General features: G+C 43.5%; 1 protein-coding gene across 9 annotated transcripts in view; it reads left to right on the top strand.

The window, feature by feature from the left end:
• LOC118395235 (unconventional myosin-IXb-like) overlaps positions 1-23555 on the top strand; it is a 79500-nt gene that overhangs the window by 31339 nt on the left and 24606 nt on the right. For 8 of the 9 annotated variants that reach the window (XM_052463943.1, XM_052463944.1, XM_052463941.1 and 5 more), the window contains 24 exons: positions 762-824; positions 2279-2378; positions 6620-6720; positions 7366-7489; positions 7615-7704; positions 10076-10192; positions 11434-11568; positions 11759-11880; positions 12106-12247; positions 12526-12715; positions 12959-13037; positions 14315-14407; positions 14607-14646; positions 14846-14968; positions 15157-15237; positions 15846-16079; positions 16220-16369; positions 16598-16755; positions 16866-17171; positions 19055-19237; positions 19607-19694; positions 21203-21409; positions 23113-23231; positions 23355-23458. In XM_052463943.1, coding sequence (XP_052319903.1) covers positions 762-824; positions 2279-2378; positions 6620-6720; positions 7366-7489; positions 7615-7704; positions 10076-10192; positions 11434-11568; positions 11759-11880; positions 12106-12247; positions 12526-12715; positions 12959-13037; positions 14315-14407; positions 14607-14646; positions 14846-14968; positions 15157-15237; positions 15846-16079; positions 16220-16369; positions 16598-16755; positions 16866-17171; positions 19055-19237; positions 19607-19694; positions 21203-21409; positions 23113-23231; positions 23355-23458 — 3149 coding nt within the window. The remainder of the gene's footprint in view (positions 1-761; positions 825-2278; positions 2379-6619; positions 6721-7365; positions 7490-7614; positions 7705-10075; positions 10193-11433; positions 11569-11758; positions 11881-12105; positions 12248-12525; positions 12716-12958; positions 13038-14314; positions 14408-14606; positions 14647-14845; positions 14969-15156; positions 15238-15845; positions 16080-16219; positions 16370-16597; positions 16756-16865; positions 17172-19054; positions 19238-19606; positions 19695-21202; positions 21410-23112; positions 23232-23354; positions 23459-23555) is intronic. The other variant, XM_052463948.1, reaches the window with a different exon arrangement.

Genomic DNA, 23555 nt, shown 5'->3' with positions numbered 1-23555 from the left:
GTTCCCCCCTGTGGTTCTGGGATATTTGTGATCATTTCGACCCCACGGGGTGAGATCTTGCTTGGAGCCCCAGATCGAGGGAGATTATCAGTGGTCTTGTATGTCTTCCATTTCCTAATAATTGCTCCCACAGTGGATTTCTTCAAACAAAGCAGCTTTCAGTCTTCCCAGCCTGGTGCAGGTCTACAATTTTGTTTCTGGTGTCCTTTGATAGCTCCTTGGTCTTGGCCATAGTGGAGTTTGGAGTGTGACTGTTTGAGGTTGTGGACAGGTGTCTTTCATACTAATAACAAGTTCAAACAGGTGCCATTAACACAGGTAAAGAGTGGAGGACAGATGAGCATCTTAAAGAAGAAGTTACAGTTCTGTGAGAGCTAGAAATCTTGCTTGTTTGTAGGTGACCAAATACTTATTTTCCACCATATTTTGCAAATAAATTCATTAAAAATCATACAATGTGATTTTCTGGCCTCTCTCATATTTTTAAGTGGGAGAACTTGCACAATTGGTGGCTGACTAAATACTTTTTTTGCCCCACTGTATGTACTTCCTAGCTGCCAGTGTCATTCACAGTGAAGGGAGCCTGTCTCTCAAACATGACTGCTGTCATAACCTTACTTTTTTGTTCAACAGCACACTCATTTGGCTTTATTTTAGAAATCAGACATAAGTACATAAATCAAACATTTGTGCACAAACCACACTTCTATCAGTTGTAGGTATCGATTTTGAATTGATTGATCTGTGTGTCTCCCTTGCAGGGCGGTAGTTGAGAAGTACTTGCTGGAGAAGTGTCGACTGGTGTTCAGAGCTAAGAATGAAAGGTATGGCTGGACTAGGAGAGATCTGACACACACACACACAGGTATTGATGGAGTAGAAGGGAAGAACTGGTGCTTGACAAACATTTTCCCGCTATTGGCGTAAATTAATGATTCAAGCGAAAGCAGATGCAACTCTGGCGTATCTAAATTTTGACTCTGTCCCTTACTGAATGAGTCCTTGTTTGGGATATTGAAATGAGTGCATCCAAGAATAATTTTTTATGAAGGTGTCAACACTAATTCAGGAAATTCACGCTCAGATCGTGAATTCTACAGATGCTTTTCATTTGTCATAGCAGCATCACATCAACTATTCTATGAAGCAATTTTCTGCTTCTTACTTTCACAGGCTGTAGGGTGAATGCCACACAAACAGCATGCGCTCCTGTGACTGTAGTGCATAAAAGGCGTGTTACTTTATTAGCTTCTCTTATTTAAAGTTGAACCCTGGCCTGAAGTGGTAAGTTAATAAGAAAGTGAAGTAGACTTTAATTCAAATCATGTGGAAATGCATAGAGAAGGTATAAGTGATACCACCACTACATTACTCTCTTGCTGCAAAATGGAAACTAATGATGGAAACACTTAAAGATGGACTCCACATTTGGGGAAACGCCCCCCAGCGCATTTGGTTTTGTTGACTAAACAGGTGAGCAGCATGGTAAAAGAAATTGCAGTACATATTCTGCTGTCGTCTGAGGGGTGTAAAAAATAATAAGAATCCTGTCACTTCTTTGTTGTTGTAATATCTCAAACAGACGTTGCGCTTTCACTATTTAGGATTCCAGCTTTAAATGCCCAGTGCAGCATTTTTATATAGATATCAAATATTTTCCGGGTAACAGTAAGTAAGTACCTTACTGTAATAGTTTCATTAAAATTGACAAAAATAGCTTTTTAGCTAAATTTTACTAGGACTGTCTAGGAGTGGAACTTTTTTTTATTGGTTTATTAACCAATTTACCACCTGGTGTTGTCACCAGGCAAGCTGAAACTCCCGCCCATGCAAACCTGCTGATTAGATGGTCCTGTGTAGATAGTTTTTTTCAACCAGCAACGATTAGGTAATAACACTGATAAATACATTTTTTTAAAGTTTAGTGTTAGTTTCATCAGCTATTGTACAATATGATACAAATCACACCATTTGAATCACGTTACAATGTTTATTACAGATTACTGTACTATATATACACACTAATGATTAACTGGGGACCTATGTTTTTCCTGACCAGGGAATAACCAGAGCCTTACAGTAGTTGTTGCCTATAACGAAGGCCTGGAAGTTTTTCTGGTCAGGTCATGCAGTCAGAAAAAAACTCCTTGCCCTCTCTACAGTACAGAATAACCTCTAACATCTGACCTTTAGGAACTACTATGTCTTCTCTAGTACCTGCTGGTGGGGGCTTCTGACTGAAACACACACAGTATGACCTCTGACCCTTGACCTCTAGGAACTACCATGTGTTCTACTACCTGCTGGTGGGAGCATCCAAGGAGGAGCAGAGAGAGTTCAGTCTGCTGCAGCCTGAAGACTACGCATACCTACAACAGGTACTCACTCACTCACTCACACACACACATTCACACTCTCGCACACACACTCACTCACTTACTCACACACACACATTCACACTCTCGCACACACACACACTCACTCTCACACACACACACATTCACTCACTCTCACACACACACACATTCACTCACATACACACTAACACAGGGTAAACACCAGTTCAGTTGAGTTCATTAACGTCATAATCATTACACACTAGGGTTTAATTGCGGGAACCGGGTTACTGAGATTTCCCAACCAAACCCACTACCAATTCCCGGGATAAATAACTGCGAGAAACTGGTCAATTATAATAAATGATTTATTTGAACAGCATGACGTGAAATAGAACTGTTAAAATGATATGTGATGTCTAAATCTGTCTTCTCTATGGCCTTCTCTGCTCTGCTATCGACATGATCAATCATCAACGCTCAGGGTGGGAACAGACAGTGCATGTCAGTATGGAGCGCAGTTCACAATGCATGTATCATCTCATCAGCTGGTAACTTTTTTTCTTGTGACGAGTGGGCCTACAGTAGCCTAATATTAGGACTGAATGCGCATCTAATTTACATATCTCCATCTGGGTTTTGGGGGTCACCTTATTTTTGTACTGTAAAGATTTTTTTATTTATTGCAACTGCAGAGTTTTAATACAGTCAATCACTCGAATGGCGTTGCTTTAAACCAGTGCGCACGCGAGCACTTTCTCAGTCTTACTCTCTCTCCATTCATCCCATTCAAATTGCATCCAAAATAGATAATCCTGTTCAAGATGGATGGATGTCCTATCTACCCCTTTCAGGTAATACATTCAATGCAGTATTAGCCTTGTACACTGAGTGTACAAAACAGTAAGAACACACACATTCCTAATATTGAGTTGCACCCCCCCATTTACCCTCAAAACAGCCTCAATTCATCGGGGCATGGACTCTACAAGGTGTCGAAAGTGTTCCACAGGGATGCTGGCCCATGCTGACTCTAATTCTTCCCACAGTTATGTCAAGTGGGCTTTATGTCCTTTGGGTGGTGGACCATTTTTGATACACATGGGAAACTGTTGAGCATGAAAAAACCAACAGCATTGCAGTTCTCGAACACAAACTGATGTACCTGGCACCCACTACCATAACCTGTTCAAAGGCACTTAAATAATTTGTCTTGCCCATTCACTCTCTGAATGGCACACATACACAATCCATGTCTCAAGGCTTAAAAATATTTCTTTAACCTCTACTGGATGGGTGTCCCTAAACGGGGACGGTTGTTGCTAAAGTGCGCCAAAGTGACTAGAATGGTGTTGTATACAACAGCCAACTTTCTGGGACTTAGACATGTCTTATATGGGCAGAAAGATTAACAAGAATTTAAGTTTTCTGCCGTGTCCAATTAACAGTAGCTATTACAGTGAAAAAATATCATGCTATTGTTTGAGAGTGGAAAACAACAACTTTTATCACGGCAACTGGTTTGATACATTCACCTCTGAAGGTAAATAATGTACTTACATTCAGTAATCTTGCTCTGATTTGTCATCCTGAGGGTCCCATTGATAAAATGTAGCATAGTTTTAAAAGAAATGTTTGTTCAAATGTAGGAACTGGGGTCTACAGTTTGATCCCACTGCTGTCTCTGGCTCCACACCCACCCTGCCCGGCCATCGAGATGTGTCAAAGTTAGTGTATAAGCTAATGATGTATGACATTCCTGGGAGTGTGTTGACTTATATTTTTTATCGCCATAGCATTTTTGTATGTTCTCTATAGTTATGTACTTGAAAATGTATCAATTGACCAATTCGGCACATTTGGGCAAACTCCTGGTAGACTTGATATTGTGCAGTAATGTAATTCTTCACTGGATCAGTCTGAAACTTTGCACACACACACTGCTGCCACCTGGTGGCCAAAATCTAAATTAAACCTACATTTACATTTACATTTACATTTAAGTCATTTAGCAGACGCTCTTATCCAGAGCGACTTACAAATTGGTGCATTCAGCTTATGACATCCAGTAGAACAGTCACTTTACAATAGTGCATCTAAATCTTAAAGGGGGGGGGGGTGAGAAGGATTACTTATCCTATCCTAGGTATTCCTTAACCTAGACTCCTACCTGAAAGTATGGCTTTTCTCTTGCATTTTAAAGATGATAAAAAAATATATATTTAAACGCATATTTTTTTGTTTGTATTATCTTTTACCAAATCTAATGTATTATTCTCCTATATTCATTTCACATTTCCACAAACTTCAACGTGTTTCCTTTCAAATGGTATCAATAATATGCATATCCTTGCTTCAGGTCCTGAGCTACAGGCAGTTAGATTTGGGTATGTCATTTTAGGCGAAATTTGAAAAAAAGGGTACTCCTCTTCATCTATACTGATTTGAAATGGATTTAACAAGTGACATCAATAGCTTTCACCTTGATTCACCTGGTCAGTCCATGTCATGGAAAGAGCAAGGGTTCCTAATGTTTCGTACGCCCAGTGTATTTACCTAATGAATGATGGGTTAATATGCATAAGCTTCTAACTTATAGCCTTTGTCATCATGTTCACTTGCACAATACACACCTGCTCTCCTCTGGACTCAAATAACTAGAATAGCTTGTTGGACATTTTTTTGAGCAGGGATGCAAGCTTGCTCTTGTTTGCTGAATGTTAAATCAATTCTTTCAAACTCGTTGGGAGCCTGAATTTTCATGCCGATCAAAGCCATCACTTCCAGTTTTGGCAGGAAATCCCAGGTTACCCGGGAGAAAAGTGATTTATTCTCGGGAGGAAACATTTTGTGTAAAATGTCCCAAATGGCACCCTATTCCCTATGTAGTGCACAACCTTTGAACAGGGCCCATAGGATGCTTGTCAAAAGTAGTGCAAACTATGGATGGAATAGAGTGCCATTGGCCCTGATCAAAAGTATTGCACTATGTAGGTAATATGGTAACATTTGGGACGAACATTACATGCTGACCAAACCGAATGCACACGATCAGGACACGCAGGTTGAAATATCAAAACAAACTGAACCATATTAATTTGGGGACAGGTCGAAAAGCGTTAAACATTCATGGCAATGTAGCTAGCTAGCTTGCTGTTGCAAGCTAATTTGTCCTGTGATATTAACATTGGGTTGTTAGTTTAAATGAAATGCACAAGGTCCTCTACTCCTACAATTAATCCACAGATAAAATGGTAAACCGAATTCCTTTCTCGTCATCTCTTCTCCTTCCACAGGCTTCTTTTTTGTACTTCTTTGGACTTTAATATGGTGGTTGCAACCAACTTTACTGTGCATTACTGCAACCGACTGGAGTGTGGATGTCAGTTAATCTTTCAATCACCCACGTGGGCATATGCTCCTACACACAAATGAGGAGATGGGAGACGCCAGACTTGCAGCGCATTGAGTGTTACAAATATAACTTATATAACCTTCTATTTTAGCGCCTGGCCATGCAGGAGCTCGCTGAGGCGCGTGAGCAGTGTGGGTGCAATGATTGAATAACGTGTATGTGTACATTTATTTTGCAACACTCTCGCACACGATGCCAGCGGTGTGGTCAGCATGTTAGTGTCAAACAGAGTTAATCTCTAGTCTAAACTGCCCTATCATGTGGCTCTGACTGTTACATTATGATGTGTTAGTGCATGTCTATCTGTCATCAGGGAAATACCTGTCTGTGTATAGAATAACTATCAAAGTAATGACTCGGGACTTTGGTTGTAAGATGTAGGCTTGTTTTTAGTAATAATACTTGTTCAAATTACATTTTATCACTTTAGATTCTACAAAACAATAAAAGATAGTTGCTAGCGAAAGCCGGGATAATCACTTGTACATAACTGGCGCATTCTTGTTTTTCTTCATTTCTAACGCAAGGCATTCTGGTAAATGCGTCAATAGCGTAATCCAATACAACAGAAATATGTACATAGTTCTCTCCATCACGTGGATCTTAATACAAGTTCTCTTACATATGTAAATAACTGTAAAATAAAATATCTTTAGATGCAGCTCCATGAATTACCTGTAAACATTAACTCTGTAACCCATTACAGTCCATAAGCCTGAACTCCAGCAATACAGATGCGAAAAGCATGTCTTCATATTTTCTCTTTACTTTCTGTCAATTGTCTCTCTATTTTCTCTTTTTTTCTGTCTAAGTGTATTGAGATTTAAAAGTTTTTGTTTTAATTAAAATACTCTGTCACTCTGCTCAGGAGTACTTTCATTTAGAAGACGCTGAGGATCTCAGACATGAGTTCGAGAGGCTTCATCAGGCCATGGAGATGGTTGGATTCCTGCCCTCCACTAAGAAACAGTACGTATGGATACTTCTAGGGTTAACTCTTCAGGCGAGTGAGACCGAGTGTGTGCGACGAAGAGAGAAAGAGTGAGGGAGACCAACTCTAGTTTATAGAGATATCTCAGATACCTTATCCTCTCCTCTTTACATCCCCTGTACCATACTCTTGTCATCTGTCATGATCCCTGATATTATCTTTTTCATGAAGAGTTTCTGCCACAGTCACACCTGATGGAACTAAAACAGTCTGTATGTAACACTGCAGCTCTCCATGATCTCCACCGCTCTCTCCCATTTCCGCAGCAGGTTCGAGCTTGTCAGTCCTAGCAGGAGAATAATGCAGGGAACATTTCAGCAGCAGACATCTGATCATGGCCTTGGGGTGTGACAGGTGGAACAGTAGAACTTAGTTGCTCACCTAGTGGCCTACTGTGGCTGTTTCTCAATGTAATTATATGGTAGCTTGTAAACGATAATGCGTGTATATATGTATTGTATCCTTGAAATAAGGATGATGCCATAACTCATACTACTAGCCAGTGAGAGGTGCTCATGGTGTGTGAAACTGTTATCCAGGTGTATTTGTGCCCTATGTTTTCTTGTGCAGGATATGATCAGTAATTCTGGTGTATTGTATAATAATCGTGCATTTCTGTGTAGGATATTTTCCATGCTCTCTGCCATCCTGTATCTGGGCAACGTGACGTACACCCAATCAGAAGATGGCCAGGCGCTGGAAGCGGGGCCAGCAGATGTCCTCTCAACCCTGTCTGACCTCCTCAAGGTAAAGGAATCAATCAGTCAATATATTTATTGTGTAGTCATTCAATCAATCAATATCTTTAGTCTCACCTGCTTAGAGGAAGACCTGTACACAGCGTTAACTGACAATCTGCTCTGTTCTCATAGGTCAAACAGGAGTTGCTGGTGGAGGCTATGACCAAGAGGAAACAAACAACAGCCAATGACAAATTAGTGTTACACTACACTCTCAAAGAAGTAAGGGTTCTAATACCAGTTACATTTATTTTCCTTTTTCTTCCTCACATGACATGAGGGAAAAATCCAGAATGTAGTTATAGCCAGGACCTGGATATTTTCCTAGTCATGTCACGTGTGGACTAATATGGCTTTTGTTAGCTTTGCAGCCCTTTTTTGTGGTGTTTCTAGCTGTTATCCTATAGGCCATAACAATTGTTGTCTTTTCATTGTCCTACCCAGGCTGTGACTACTGTTGTCTTGTCGTTGTCCTGCCCAGGCTGTGACTACTGTTGTCTTGTCGTTGTCCTGCCCAGGCTGTGACTGCTGTTGTCTTGTCGTTGTCCTACCCAGGCTGTGACTACTGTTGTCATGTCGTTGTCCTGCCCAGGCTGTGACTACTGTTGTCTTGTCGTTGTCCTACCCAGGCTGTGACTACTGTTGTCTTGTTATTGTCCTACCCAGGCTGTGACTGCTGTTGTCTTGTCGTTGTCCTACCCAGGCTGTGACTGCTGTTGTCTTGTTGTTGTCCTACCCAGGCTGTGACTACTGTTGTCTTGTCGTTGTCCTACTCAGGCTATGACTACTGTTGTCTTGTTATTGTCCTACCCAGGCTGTGACTGCTGTTGTCTTGTTGTTGTCCTACCCAGGCTGTGACTACTGTTGTCTTGGTGTTGTCCTACCCAGGCTGTGACTGCTGTTGTCTTGTTGTTGTCCTACCCAGGCTGTGACTGCTGTTGTCTTGTCGTTGTCCTACCCAGGCTGTGACTGCTGTTGTCTTGTTGTTGTCCTACCCAGGCTGTGACTACTGTTGTCTTGTTATTGTCCTACCCAGGCTGTGACTGCTGTTGTCTTGTCGTTGTCCTACCCAGGCTGTGACTACTGTTGTCTTGTTATTGTCCTACCCAGGCTGTGACTGCTGTTGTCTTGTCGTTGTCCTACCCAGGCTGTGACTGCTGTTGTCTTGTCGTTGTCCTACCCAGGCTGTGACTGCTGTTGTCTTGTTGTTGTCCTACCCAGGCTGTGACTACTGTTGTCTTGTCGTTGTCCTGCCCAGGCTGTGACTGCTGTTGTCTTGTCGTTGTCCTACCCAGGCTGTGACTGCTGTTGTCTTGTTGTTGTCCTACCCAGGCTGTGACTACTGTTGTCTTGTCGTTGTCCTACTCAGGCTATGACTACTGTTGTCTTGTTATTGTCCTACCCAGGCTGTGACTGCTGTTGTCTTGTTGTTGTCCTACCCAGGCTGTGACTACTGTTGTCTTGTTGTTGTCCTACCCAGGCTGTGACTGCTGTTGTCTTGTTATTGTCCTACCCAGGCTGTGACTACTGTTGTCTTTTGATGTTGTCCTACCCAGGCTGTGACTACTGTTGTCTTGTTATTGTCCTACCCAGGCTGTGACTACTGTTGTCTTGTTATTGTCCTACCCAGGCTGTGACTGCTGTTGTCTTGTCGTTGTCCTACCCAGGCTGTGACTGCTGTTGTCTTGTTATTGTCCTACCCAGGCTGTGACTACTGTTGTCTTTTGATGTTGTCCTACCCAGGCTGTGACTACTGTTGTCTTGTTATTGTCCTACCCAGGCTGTGACTACTGTTGTCTTGTTATTGTCCTACCCAGGCTGTGACTGCTGTTGTCTTGTTGTTGTCCTACCCAGGCTGTGACTACTGTTGTCTTGTCGTTGTCCTGCCCAGGCTGTGACTGCTGTTGTCTTGTCGTTGTCCTACCCAGGCTGTGACTGCTGTTGTCTTGTTGTTGTCCTACCCAGGCTGTGACTACTGTTGTCTTGTCGTTGTCCTACTCAGGCTATGACTACTGTTGTCTTGTTATTGTCCTACCCAGGCTGTGACTGCTGTTGTCTTGTTGTTGTCCTACCCAGGCTGTGACTACTGTTGTCTTGTTGTTGTCCTACCCAGGCTGTGACTGCTGTTGTCTTGTTATTGTCCTACCCAGGCTGTGACTACTGTTGTCTTTTGATGTTGTCCTACCCAGGCTGTGACTACTGTTGTCTTGTTATTGTCCTACCCAGGCTGTGACTACTGTTGTCTTGTTATTGTCCTACCCAGGCTGTGACTACTGTTGTCTTGTCGTTGTCCTACCCAGGCTGTGACTGCTGTTGTCTTGTCGTTGTTCTACCCAGGCTGTGACTGCTGTTGTCTTGTCGTTGTTCTACCCAGGCTGTGACTGCTGTTGTCTTGTCGTTGTCCTGCCCAGGCTGTGACTGCTGTTGTCTTGTCGTTGTCCTGCCCAGGCTGTGACTACTGTTGTGTCGTCGTTGTCCTACCCAGGCTGTGACTACTGTTGTCTTGTTATTGTCCTACCCAGGCTGTGACTACTGTTGTCTTGTTATTGTCCTACCCAGGCTGTGACAATTATTGTCTTATTGTCCTTCCTAGGCTGTGACAGCACGGGACTCCATGGCCAAGTCTCTGTACAGCTCTCTGTTTGACTGGATTGTCCTGCACATCAACCACGCTCTGCTCAACAGACGAGACATGGAGGAGGCCGTCTCTGTAAGACAACCATTCACTGTACTAACCCTAACCCAGAGACAGCTTGTCACTGTACTAACCCTAACCCAGAGACAGCTTGACACAGTACTAACCCTAACCCAGAGACAGCTTGTCACTGTACTAACCTTAACCCAGAGACAGCTTGTCACTGTACTAACCCAGAGACAGCTTGTCACTGTACTAACCCTAACCCAGAGACAGCTTGTCACTGTACTAACCCAGACAGCTTGTCACTGTACTAACCCTAACCCAGAGACAGCTTGTCACTGTACTAACCCTAACCCAGAGACAGCTTGTCACTGTACTAACCCTAACCCGGAGACAGCTTGTCACTGTACTAACCCTAACCCAGAGACAGCTTGTCACTGTACTAACCCTAACCCAGAGACAGCTTGTCACTGTACTAACCCTAACCCAGAGACAGCTTGTCACTGTACTAACCCTAACCCGGAGACAGCTTGTCACTGTACTAACCCTAACCCGGAGACAGCTTGTCACTGTACTAACCCTAACCCGGAGACAGCTTGTCACTGTACTAACCCTAACCCAGAGACAGCTTGTCACTGTACTAACCCTAACCCAGAGACAGCTTGTCACTGTACTAACCAAGAGACAGCTTGTCACTGTACTAACTCTAACCCAGAGACAGCTTGTCACTGTACTAACCCTAACCCAGAGACAGCTTGTCACTGTACTAACCCTAACCCAGAGACAGCTTGTCACTGTACTAACCCTAACCCAGAGACAGCTTGTCACTGTACTAACCCTAACCCAGAGACAGCTTGTCACTGTACTGACCCTAACCCAGAGACAGCTTGTCACTGTACTAACCCTAACCCAGAGACAGCTTGTCACTACTAACCCTAACCCAGAGACAGCTTGTCACTGTACTGACCCTAACCCAGAGACAGCTTGTCACTGTACTGACCCTAACCCAGAGACAGCTTGTCACTGTACTGACCCTAACCCAGAGACAGCTTGTCACTGTACTGACCCTAACCTAACCCTTTCACTGCAGTGTTAAAGCCATCTGTCACTTTCACTTCCAGTATAAAGTGATGCCCCTGCATTTGTTTGACAACCTTTCAACGCAGCTTTAGAAAGTATTAGTTTTACTTTTATTACTTTTAGTATTACACATTTAACTTTTAAAATTTCTCAATTTTTTTCTTTCTCTGCATTGTTGGGAAGGGCCCATTAAGTAAGCAGGAAAAAGGGATTTATATTCAGATTATTTTTAGTGTTTGTCCATAGGTATCCTGGATATATTTGGTTTTGAGGATTTCCAGACGAATAGCTTTGAACAGTTCTGCATCAACTACGCCAATGAGAAATTACAGTATTACTTCAACCAGCACATCTTCAAGCTGGAGCAGGTGAGCTCTATAAGGGAAATGAAAGGGGGATAAGGAGTCAGTTGCACTACTGAATGCATTATAAACCCTTCACCCCATAAAATGTTACCTTCATGTGAAGTTAAATCATCTCTAATTGTGAATCAATAGTAATTTATTCATTCATCCACCCATTTATTCACGCATCCATCTGTCCATCCATCTATTCCAGAAGGAGTACCAGGCAGAGGGGATCAGCTGGAGTACCATAGACTACACGGACAACCTGGGCTGTATCCATCTGATCAGCCAGAAACCCACTGGGCTTTTCCACCTACTGGATGAGGAGAGCAAGTAAGAGTTTGAACCTAAAACTAGGGCCCAGAGTGTTTCTAGTCAGGTCACATGGTCAGGAAAATCTCCTGGCCCTGTCTGCAAGGGCTGTATCTCAGTAGTCTGTAGTTACTTCTTGTCTTATACCTTTATCACCACTGATTTAGAGGAAGTGGACAGATGAAACGAAGCTTACTGGTTGGCTTCCTCTATTGCTTTTACCTAACCCAGTCTTTGTGACCTTAGTCTCCCTCAGGCCACGGATGACACTCTGCTGAACAAGTTCAAGCAGCAGCATCAAGACAACCCGTACTTCGTCCCCACCACAGTGATGTTACCAGCCTTCGTCATCCAACACTTCGCTGGGAAGGTCAAATACCAGATCAAGGTAGAGAAAGGGCAAGGGGAGCAACCTATTAGTCTACACTGTCAGTCGAAAGGACATCACACAGCTAACTGTCCTGCTTCCAACCCTTTCTTTATCCTGTCTTCCTCCTCTCATTGTGTCCCTCTGCATCTCCTTCCTCTCCTCCTTCCTCCATCCGTCTCCTCTTCCTCTCTACCTCCCTGTGTCTCGCTCTCCCTTCTCAACCCCTAACCCTCGTCATATCCTCTCATTCCATCTCTCTACCTCTCCTCTTCCCCTCTTCTCCGTATCACGATCAGGATTTCCGGAAGAAGAACACGGATCACATGCGTCCGGACATCGTGGCGTTGCTACGTAGCAGCGAGCGGGCATTCATGCGTCAGCTGATTGGGTCAGACCCGGTGGCAGTGTTCCGATGGGGCATCCTCCGGGCCACCATACGCATCATAGCGGCCTTCAACGAGGCCGGACGCCGCCGGGCAGTCCCAGGTAGGCTTCACTTTAGATACCCTGATTGGACAGGTCTAGGAGAGAGGGTATTTCACGTTTACATGAACTGACCAGGCAAGAGAAAACAGTGCACTTTTTATTAGCATATAACTGTAATTGGTCAAGAGATTTTAGTTTTTTTTTCTGGTCAGGTTATGAGTCTCTTGAGATATGACTTGCTACACTTTGGTGGCGACGATGATGATAAGATGACTAACATGGCAAGGCCTGTTTACTCTACAGGTCTGGTGAAACGCACCTCCCGTCAGTCTATAGGGGAACTGAAGAGGAGACCGAGCTCGGCTCTGCAGAGACTGTCCAGGTAAGAGGAGAGAGAGACTATGCTGCCACTTGTTACAGTTGCAACGTTATAGTTGAGCATGTTTCACCTTCATCGAAGGAGAAGAGACAGAAGGCCTTAGTCCAGAGGTGTGCTATCGTATCCACAGAGGGCTGATGTAGGGGCAGGTTTTTGTTCCAGCCAAATGCATCAAATCAAAGTTTGTTGGTCAGATGTGCCAAATACAACAGGTGTGGACTTTACAGTGTGTGTCTTCATGTGTGTGGAAGTATCAGTGTAGAAATAAATAATTAAGGGGGTCAATGTAAACAGTCCGAGTAGCCATTTGATTACCGGTTTAACAGTCTTATGGCTTGGGGGTAGAAGCAGTTCAGGAGCCTTTTGGTCCCAGACTTGGCATTCTTGCACCGCTTGCCATGTGGTAGCAGAGAGAACAGTCTATGACTTCAGTGGCTGGAGTCTTTGACAATTTTTTGGGCCTTCCTCTGACACCGCCTGATATAGAGGTCCTGGATGGCAGGGAGTTGGCCCCAGTGATGTACTGGGTTGTACATGCTACCCTCTGTAGTGTCTTGCGGTCGTATGATGAGCTCTTGCCATAGAAAGCGGTGATGCAGCAAGTCAAGATGCTTTGAATGGTGCAGCTGTAGAACCTTTTGAGGATCTGACATCTCAAGCCAAATCTTTTCAGGCTCCTTCATGACTGTGCTGGTGTGTTTGGACCATCACAGGTACTGATTGATGTGGACACCGAGGAACTGGAAGCTCTCGAACTGCTCCGTCGATGTTAGTGGGGCATGTTCGGCCCTTTGTTTCTTGTAATCCACGACAAGCTCCTTGGTCCTTCCCACGTTGAGGGAGAGGATGTTGTCCTGGCACCACACTGCCAGGTCTCTGACCTACTTCCTATAGGCTGTCTCACCGTTGTCAGTGATCAAGCTTACCACTCGTGTCGTCTGCAAACTTAATGATGGTGTTGGAGTCGTGTGTGGCCACAGTCGTGGGAGTACTGGAGGGAGCTGAGCACGCACCCCTGAGGGAGCCCCAGTGTTGAGGGTCAGCGTGACTGATGTGTTGTTGCCTACCCTCACCACCTGAGGTGGCCCGTCAGGATCCGTTTTCAGAGGGATGTGTTTAGTCCCAGGGTTCTTAGCAGCTTAGTGACGAGTTTGGAGGACACTATGGTGTTGAACGTGAACTGCAATCTCACATAGGTGTTCCTTTTGTCCAGGTGGGAAAAGACAGTGTGGAGTGCAATAGAGATTGCGTCATCTGATTCAACTAACATTTTTCTACAGCCACAGCTCCCTACTGGACTTCTCGTTCGATCGGTCCGATGACAATCCTCTGGAGGTGTTTGAGGACATCTTTGCCAACTATGAGAAAAAGAAGTAAGTGGGCTGGAGGGAAAAGCAGGAGCCAGGTTGTTGATGGGATGTTACATACTGCACATTATCAACAAGAAACTGTGCTGAAAGCTAGCCTGCTCTAGCCAACTTTATCATTGTCAAGCCATGAATACATAATAATTGTCATCCATCTTGCCTGTAAAATCCAGGTCACCACCATCTCTGTCTTTTCTCCCCATAGGAAGAGCAAGGCCAGCAAGCACAAGCAGCTCATTCCTACGGTAATGTACTAGTAGTAGTTGCCGTTATCAAAGAAGTGATTTCTTTGGTCTTTTTATTGGTTTATGTTACTTCTGTACTGTCTTTACAGTTCACATAGACAGGACGGTCTCCTGGCCCTATGTATAATCACATTACAATACTGTGTCATTGTAGTTGTGTAACAATGTGTGATGATGATTGATGTGGTACGTCCTACAGAATCTGATGAACTCTCGGTCCCTGAAGCACATCGTAGGCCTGACGCTCCATGACCGAGCCTCCCGCTCTCTGCTCCACCCACATCAGAGGAAGAAACCACCCAGCATCAGCGCTCAGTTCCAGGTCTGCTTTCCCAACACACACATGCAGGCACACACACCAGCCTCCTCCCACTGAGAGCTGACCAGAAAAATGAGCTTGTCTTAGCATTGTGTGTATTTCATTGAAACTCCATTAAAGATCACTAATGGGGGCTGTAAACCGCATTACCTCAGCTGACTGACGTGATATATTGTAATGTTATTCTGTAGGCGTCTCTCAATAAGCTGCTGGAGACTGTGGGGAAAGCAGAGCCTTTCTTCATCCGCTGTATCCGGTCCAATGCTGAGAAGGTAGGATAACATGTACTGTATAAAGATTGTCTATGTCTATCCCTTAAAGAAAAGGTCACATAATTTCACCTGAAATTTCACATGTGAAAAAATGTTTTTCAAAATGTGGTCACGTTGAAATTCATGTTGTTTTTCCGTAAGGGAATACCTAGGACGATACAGTAGTTACCAGGGTTGGGGTCAATTCCATTTAAATTAAGAAAGTAAACCAAATATCAATTCAGAATTTTTCTAATTGAAATGCATTGAAGAGAATTTGAATTTGAATTTGTGTGTACTTCCTGAATTGACCCCAACCCTTATATTTATTTGCATTTTGGCAATTTAGCACAGTGGTTTTCAAATTTCCTCCCGGACCCCCAGACAGACATATCACAATTTTGTATCCCTAAACTAGCACACCCGATTCACCGAGTCAATGGCTTGATGATTACTTGACAAGTTGAATCAGGTTAGCTTGCTCTGGAATAGTTCAAATACATGGAACGTCTGGGGTCCCCAAGGAACGGTTTGAAAACCCCTGATTTAGCAGACGCTTATGTCAGTATTAATGACAGAATTTCTCTTTTTAATGCATTCAGTGATGCAACTCTTTGTGTTCCTTGTAGAAGGAGATGCTGTTTGATAATGGTCTGGTGCAACAGCAGCTGAGGTACACAGGCATGTTGGAGACGGTACGCATCCAGAAGTCTGGCTACAACGCCAAGTTCACCTTCACAGAGTTCCTAGAGCAGTTCAAACTGTTGCTGCCTAAAGAAGCCACCACAGCACCAGAGGACATAGCTAACCTGCTGCAGGAGATGGGCCTAGGACAGAGCACGTACCAGATTGGGAAAACCAAGGTAACACTTTACATTTTAGCCATTAAGGCCTCCATAGAAAAGCTGAAAAGGGATTTAGTAATTATTGCTTAAACAACCAAAAGCATCATTTGACTTCATATTAAACATGTAGTCCCATCTAAATGTCCTTTTTCTCCCAGGTGTTCCTGAAGGAGAGGGAGAAGCAGCATCTCCAGGACACCCTGAACAAGGAAGTGATGCGTCACATCGTCATCCTCCAGCGCTGGTTCAGGGCCTGTCTCAGCAGGAGCCACTTCCTCTACAAGAAAGACGCCGCCATCAGAATACAGGTTTGTACCTATATGGCAGAAACCATGATCCCACTGGTAACTATTGCTTAAAATCACAACAATGTGTACAAGACCTATCCCAGCGCTTGTAATAGATTTTTCAGGGAGCACTGTATAAAAAGCCCCTGTGTGGTAGGGTAAGATTCATGTATTTTTACAGCTGTGCTACTGTGTCCTAGCCAAATTTCCCCTCAGGGATAATAAAGTTGATCTCATCTTCTCGTATAGCGATGTTGGCGTGCGTTCCGGGCGGACACCAGATGCCGTGCGGCCACAGTGATCCAGGCAGCGTGGCGAGGCTCTCAGAAGAGGAAAGACTACCTGAGAAAGAGGAACAGCATCAAGAAGATGCAGACACTGTTCAGGAACAAACCAGATCTAAACAGGTACTAAGACTCATCTTTTAATATCCTAAAAATGTACAATAAAGTTATAGAACTTTGAACTTCAGGGCCCTGAGTTTTTCTGACCAGCACAAATCTGACCCTACTTCTAGCTCAAAGGCTGAGGTAGAGAAGCCCATGCCTCCCCAGCTCCCTTCCAAGACCCAGTCCATGCCCCAGCCCCCGCCCAAGCTTCAGCCCAAGCACCAGACCCAGCACCAGAGAAGCCTGGAGAGGAAGGAGCTGAGGAGGCAGCACAGTTTGGAACCAAGCCCCAATAGGAGCCTCCAACCAGGCCCAGAGGTTAACAGACAGGAGGCTACCCAAAGGAACACAGAATCGGAGAAGAGAGAGGGTAGAGGCTCTCCACCTCCTCTCAACAGACCTCTCTCCCTTCCCCTGGACTCCAAGGCTGGCAGGTACGATTCTCTCCCATCCCTCACCTCTCTACCGCTCACCCCATCCTTCACCGCTGACCCATCCACTGTGATAGCTGATGTGTGCAGTGGCAGATTAGGTGGCAGTGGCATCCCCCAGGTGGATATAGAACTTTGAACTTATTCATCAACTATTGGTAGTGGATGAAGTGAGTGCCCAGTCTCCCAGCCACCTCAATGCAAATTAAGTGTTTTTAGCACCTGCTAAAAAATATTATATACATCTGTTATTATTCAGTGTAAAGTGTTTTGTTAGGTGGAAAAGCACCATATACGGGGACGGTACCATTCAAACATTTGGACACCTACTCATTTAAGGGTTTTTCTTTATTTTAGTATGTTCTACTTTGTAGAATAATAGTGAAGACATCAAAACTGTGAAATAACACATATGGAATCATGTAGTAACCAACATTTTTTTTAACAAATCAAAATATATTTTATATTTGAGGTTCTTCAAAGTAGCCACCTTTTTGTATTGGTGAAATCTTTGCACACTCTTGGCATTCTCTCAACCAGCTTCACCTGGAATGCTTTGCCAACAGTCTTGAAGGAGTTCCCACATACGCTGAGCACTTGTTGGATGCTTTTCTTTCACTCTGCGGTCCAACCCATCCCAAACCATCTCAATTGGGTTAAGGTTGGGTGATTGTGGAGGCCATCTATAATGAAGCACCCCATCACTCTCCTTCTTGGTCAAATAGCCCTTACACAGCCTGGAGGTGTGTCGGGTCATTGTCCTGTTGAAAAACAAATGATAGTCCCACGAAGTGCGAACCAGATGGGATGGCGTATGGCTGCAGAATGCTGTGGTAACCATGCTAGTTAAGTGTGTCTTGAATTCTATATAAATCAGACAGTGTCACCAGCTAGGCACTCCCACACCATCACACCTCCTCCATGCTTCACGGTGGGAACCACACATTCTTAGATTATCCGTTCACCTACTGTGCGTCTCACAATGACACGGCAGTTGGAACAAAAAATCTCAAATTTGGACTCATCAGACCAAAGGACAGATTTCCACCGGTCTAATGTTCATTGCTCTTTTTTCTTGGCCCAAGCTAGTCTCTTCTTCTTATTGGTGTCCTTTAGTAGTGGTTTATTTGCAGCAATTCGACCATGAAGGCCTGATTCACACAGTGTCCTCTGAACAGTTGATGTTGAGATGTGTCTGTTACTTGAACTCTGTGAAGCATTTATATGGCTGCAATCTGAGGCTGGTAACTCTAATGAATTTATCCTCTGCAGCCGAGGTAACTCTGTGTCTTCCTTTCCTGTGGCGGTCCTCATGAGATCCAGTTTCATCATAGAGCTTGATGGTTTTTGCGACTGCACTTGAAGAAACTTTCAAAGTTCTTGAAATGTACTGGATTGACTGACCTTGATGTCTTAAAGTAATGATGGACTGTCGTTTCTCTTTGCATATTTGACCTGTTCTTGCCATAATATGGACTTGGTCTTCTACCAAATAGGGCTATCTTCTGTACACCATCCCTACCATGTCACAACACAACTGATTGGCTCAAACCCATTAAGAAGGAAATTATTTTGACAAATTAACTTAACAAGGCACACCTGTTAATTTAAATGCATTCCAGGTGACCTACCTCATGGTTGAGAGAATGCCAAGAGTGTTCAAAGCTGTCAACGCAAAGGGTGGCTACTTTGAAGAATCTAAAATATATTTAGATTTGTTTAACAATTTGTTTTGGTTACTACATTATTCCATGTGTTATTCCATAGTTGTGATGTCTTCATTATTATTCTACAATGTAGAAAATAGCAAAAAATAAAGAAAAACCCTTGAATGTCAACTTTTGACTGGTACTGTAAATCCAATCCATATTATATTTTTTTAACAGGGACGGAGAGGGGGCGCTCACCAGCCTGTCCCCTTACACAGGCACCCTGGAGCGCTACTCCCACTTGGAGGATATCAAGGAGCATGCGAAGAGGTGGAAGAGCAGGAGGGAGGGAAGACAACCGGAAGACTCCAGCCCTGAGATCCAGCGGCCCAGGGATAAACGCATGGAGGGGTTGCTGCTGTATGACATATTATTATGTGATGTTATCACAATGTCCAGTGGTGAAGTGGAGAGTAAACGTCATTTATTCACCGGTGTTGACTCGTCTTTTGCGGGAAAAGGGCATTGAAATTATAGGGAGCGTTACTCCCTGCGAATATCATTTACCCACCTATTTTCTTACCTCTACATCACTGGTTAGGTCATGTCTTAGTGTTTCTCTCAACCATACCTGTTAAGACCCTTCAATGTCCCCTCAATATGATCTTGGATCACTACATCAAGTTGTTTCTTTCCCCATTCTCTGATTTATCTTTCATCAATATCTTATAGCAATGTCTTGAATTCTAACAGAGTTTACAGTTGACATATTTCTATCTCTTACCTCAGGAACCGAGGGAAGTCTATCTCGCTGGACAACGTGTCCAAACTCAGCTCCTCAGGGTCAGGCTCAGACAGCTCTTCCTCCATTACTGAGGTACTACTACTCTACTGTTGTTCCTTCATACACGTTAGATATGTACTACTGAGGTATTCTTCTCTCGTAATGTAATTATTACTATTACACTCTACACCATTAAGTATCACAGCTCTCCCTCTGCCACTGAGGTACTGGTCTGGTCCCTCTGTATGTGACTGTCATTAATGTTATTCTATTGCCTCATTACTTATCACACACACAGGTACAGTTGATGTCGGACGTTTACATACACCTTAGCCAAATACATTTAAACTCAGTTTTTCACAATTCCTGACATTAATCCTGGAAACAGGTTAGTGGTCCTTCTGTAGCTCAGTTGGTAGAGCATGGCGCTTGTAACGCCAGGGTAGTGGGTTCGATCCCCGGGACCACCCATACGTAGAATGTATGCACACATGACTGTAAGTCGCTTTGGATAAAAGCGTCTGCTAAATGGCATATATATATATATGTCGATATAGGACTCGTGTAAACTTCTGACCCACTGGAATTGTGATTCAGTGAAATAATCTGTTTGTAAACAATTGTTGGAAAAATGACTTGTCATGCACAAAGTAGATGTCCTAACCGACTTGCCAAAACTATAGTTTTAACAAGAAATCTGTGGAGTGGTTGAAAAATGAGTTTTAATGTATGTAAACTTCCGACTTCAACTGTAGCTAAGATGCTATATGGCATGTTGTTACTGTATTTCCTGCTGCTGACACACACATGGATGGATCCCACTCTTCAGCTGGTCAGTAGGCACGAAGCGGGAAAACATTTAAAACCGAAAAAATCAAATTCAGCATTCTTTGTTTTGGGGGATATAAGATTTAGTTTAAGACGACTTAACATTTCACAGAAATGGAACCACTAAACTAGACATGATGATGACTGGGACTTTCCAACTTTTGACATAAAGACGAATAAAGATGACAAACATGAATGATTTCATACTTGCCCAAACCTACATGTTCCCGCTGTATCCATACCCATATTGTTTGTTCTCTATTTTTTTTTTTAAATATAATTTATCATTTGGATATTTCTAGGGCTTGTTATACTTTATGCCAATTGTTCTATTTTATCTGTAGTCCATGTTTTTTCAATAGTTAAATAATAATATGTTTGATTCATCCACTGTCTTAATGATCATGTGATTTCCAGGTTTTAAAGTGAAATTTAAAAAAATGTCTACTTCATACTCATCATCTCCAGCACCACCAACATATGAAGTAAAAAAAATCTATAATAATATTTCCAATTAGGTAACGTTTTTTCCCGAAATTACTGATGACAAAAGAATGGTCCAACCCACTGCACCCTCATATGAAAATAGTCGGATTAAAAGTATACTTACATTGTAAATCTTCTGCCACTTTCTAACTTTTACGAAAATTCTACATGCGACCACCTGTTTCAAAATGTATTTTCCCATTTTGTTCCTACTGAACCTTGGACAGTGAGGGGTCTCTCAGTCCCTCAACTCACCAGTGCCTCTTGACCTTTCCTGGCCACCATAGGTCAGGGTGCGCTCCCGCAAGCGGCCCAATCACAAGCGGCGGTTAGCCTACGCCCGAAGCGGGCTGATGTTTAACCTTAAGGGTTCCCAGGAGAGCGAGTTTTGGAGCTTCCCCCTCCCACCCATGAGCCCCTCACCGGGGGTCAGTGGAATGGGCCAGTCCAACCAACAAGAGGTCCACATCCGTCCACGCAAACCTGAGGTCCAGGTACCAACCGGCCTGACTATGGAAAACTACTACGGGCCCTGGCACTGCACGCTGACTGACTCTTGCTGTGCATGCACTGCAGGCTTTGTGTATGTTAAGACAGGGTCTCATATCCGCTCGTCTCACAGTCCCCGGCTGGATGGGTCTGCAATGTTCTACAGTGTTCTGCGGGTTCTATATACTGGCTTCTCTTCTTCAGGCCAGGGAAAGACTCAGAAAACAGAGCTAGTCACAACCATGAACCATCCTCTGCCACCTAAACACAGTGGCTGGATGGCTCTCTGGTTGCTGCAGCTTGTTTCTGACCTTTTTTGTCACAATGTTTAGGCAACACCATCAAAACCATGTACAGTTCACATCCCATTGATACAAGTTCAATGTTATGGGAGTAGTAATTGGATTAGTTCCCCAGTTGTCCTTGTGTGTATTCTCTGTTGGTAAGGAGAGATAATAATGGTTTTGTTCTACAAACTATAGCCTCTCATATAGCACACAGGTTTGTGGCAATCAAGATACACAATGATAACTAATCTTTTAGTCTGTGATGTTCATTGCTGCCCTCAATTGACTACAGCAAAAAAGGTCATACGTCAGGCAGAGGTTAGGCTCATGATGCTGCTGAAGGTTTTAAACATGGGTTAAGAGGGCGTGTCCACCATGTTCCTTTATCTCAGTCCATTCCTTTGACGTCCATGGTGGGAGATTACTGTTAGAGAGCACTCTTCGGGGAGCAGGAAGGGAGAGAGACTGAACTTGGCTATGGGTGTGGTGGCTGCAGGCAGACAGGCGTTCCTGCTGGGGAATTGGGTACTAACCAATGATGTATATACACCCTTGATTTATTATGCTATGTATTGGCCGAATGAGTGGCTTTGAAGCCATTGGCCGCCATATTGGCACTCCTCAGAAGGAGCAGTCCTCCATAGGAACGAATGGAATTCTACAGTATTTCAATCAAATGTTTAAAGGACAAAATACCTGTATTTAAGTATTTCTTTGTTGTAGTAGGGACAGTAGCTTTAGTACTCTCTAAAACATGTTTTGGTAAAAAAAGTGGAGGGATCGATGCTATGAATGCAATGACTGATCATTGAGGAAATAATTTTTTTAACCATGTTTTGGGGATGTACAGTGTTTGTTTACATTTAACTTGTTTACAAACATTGAAGTAAGAAAAAAAAGCTTATGTTGGGTTCTGATGGGGTACGACAGTTGAACTAAGCTCAAGGAGGCATTTATAAGGTATATTCTTCAACAACAAAAAAACATCAAGAATCAATGGGTTTATCATTAATTTACAAGTCCAAAAATGTATGTAGCAACTAAGGATTCTCAAAAACAAATGTAGACATTAAAGGCATTTCTATAACTTCAAAAATCTTTTTTTACAATGGAGGGAAAATGGCTGCACAAAAATGGCTGCGCTCTGGCTTCAAAACATCACTCCCAACTGTCATCTAGGGTTTATACACATCATTGGAACTAGCTAACTAACTGGTGTGGCTGGGCCTGGGAGTTTTGCACTAGTACTACACCTACACCTGGTGAAATGGCATGACATCTGTTCTCAATATTTTCTTACTTTCTAGGCACAATCATTCCCCACATGTTACTGGTTAATAATGATGTATCTGATTTTTCCCCAGCATGGTTGTTGTCTCATGTCATACAATCTTAGATGGTCAGTAATTGTTTTCCCTCAGTTTCAGAAATCTTCAGATATTACCACGGATGTTGGAAGGTTCAGCCTCCCAGCCAGGAGTACCAATGAGAGCTCAATTATCAAAGACTACAGCCAATCCCAGCCAACCACACCTGAGAGGTAAAGGCGGGAGGAGTAAGGAGGCTGTAAACCATAATTGATTTGTTTTATTTCCTGTATATTGAATGGAGATGATACTATGTTCTTTGTCATGGTTAAATGTTAGCATTTTGTGTTCCACAGACATGGCTTTTTCAGTAAGATTATGAAGAAATGGCCCAATAGAGACTCTCAGCCACCTGAGTACGGGAAGCGGACTAATGAGAATACACAATCTGAAAAACGAGGTACTGTAGTCCTGCCCCCTACAGCAAACTGCTCACTGTGCCTTCCAGCTTTAGGGCTCTATTTTAGGCTGGCATTAAGGTGGCACTAGTATCAAAC

Source organism: Oncorhynchus keta, chromosome 15 (assembly GCF_023373465.1).
Source record: "Oncorhynchus keta strain PuntledgeMale-10-30-2019 chromosome 15, Oket_V2, whole genome shotgun sequence".
Classification (NCBI taxonomy): domain Eukaryota; kingdom Metazoa; phylum Chordata; class Actinopteri; order Salmoniformes; family Salmonidae; genus Oncorhynchus; species Oncorhynchus keta.
The sequence above is the reverse complement of the archived record's forward strand: the minus strand, read 5'-3'. Positions and strand labels throughout refer to the sequence as shown.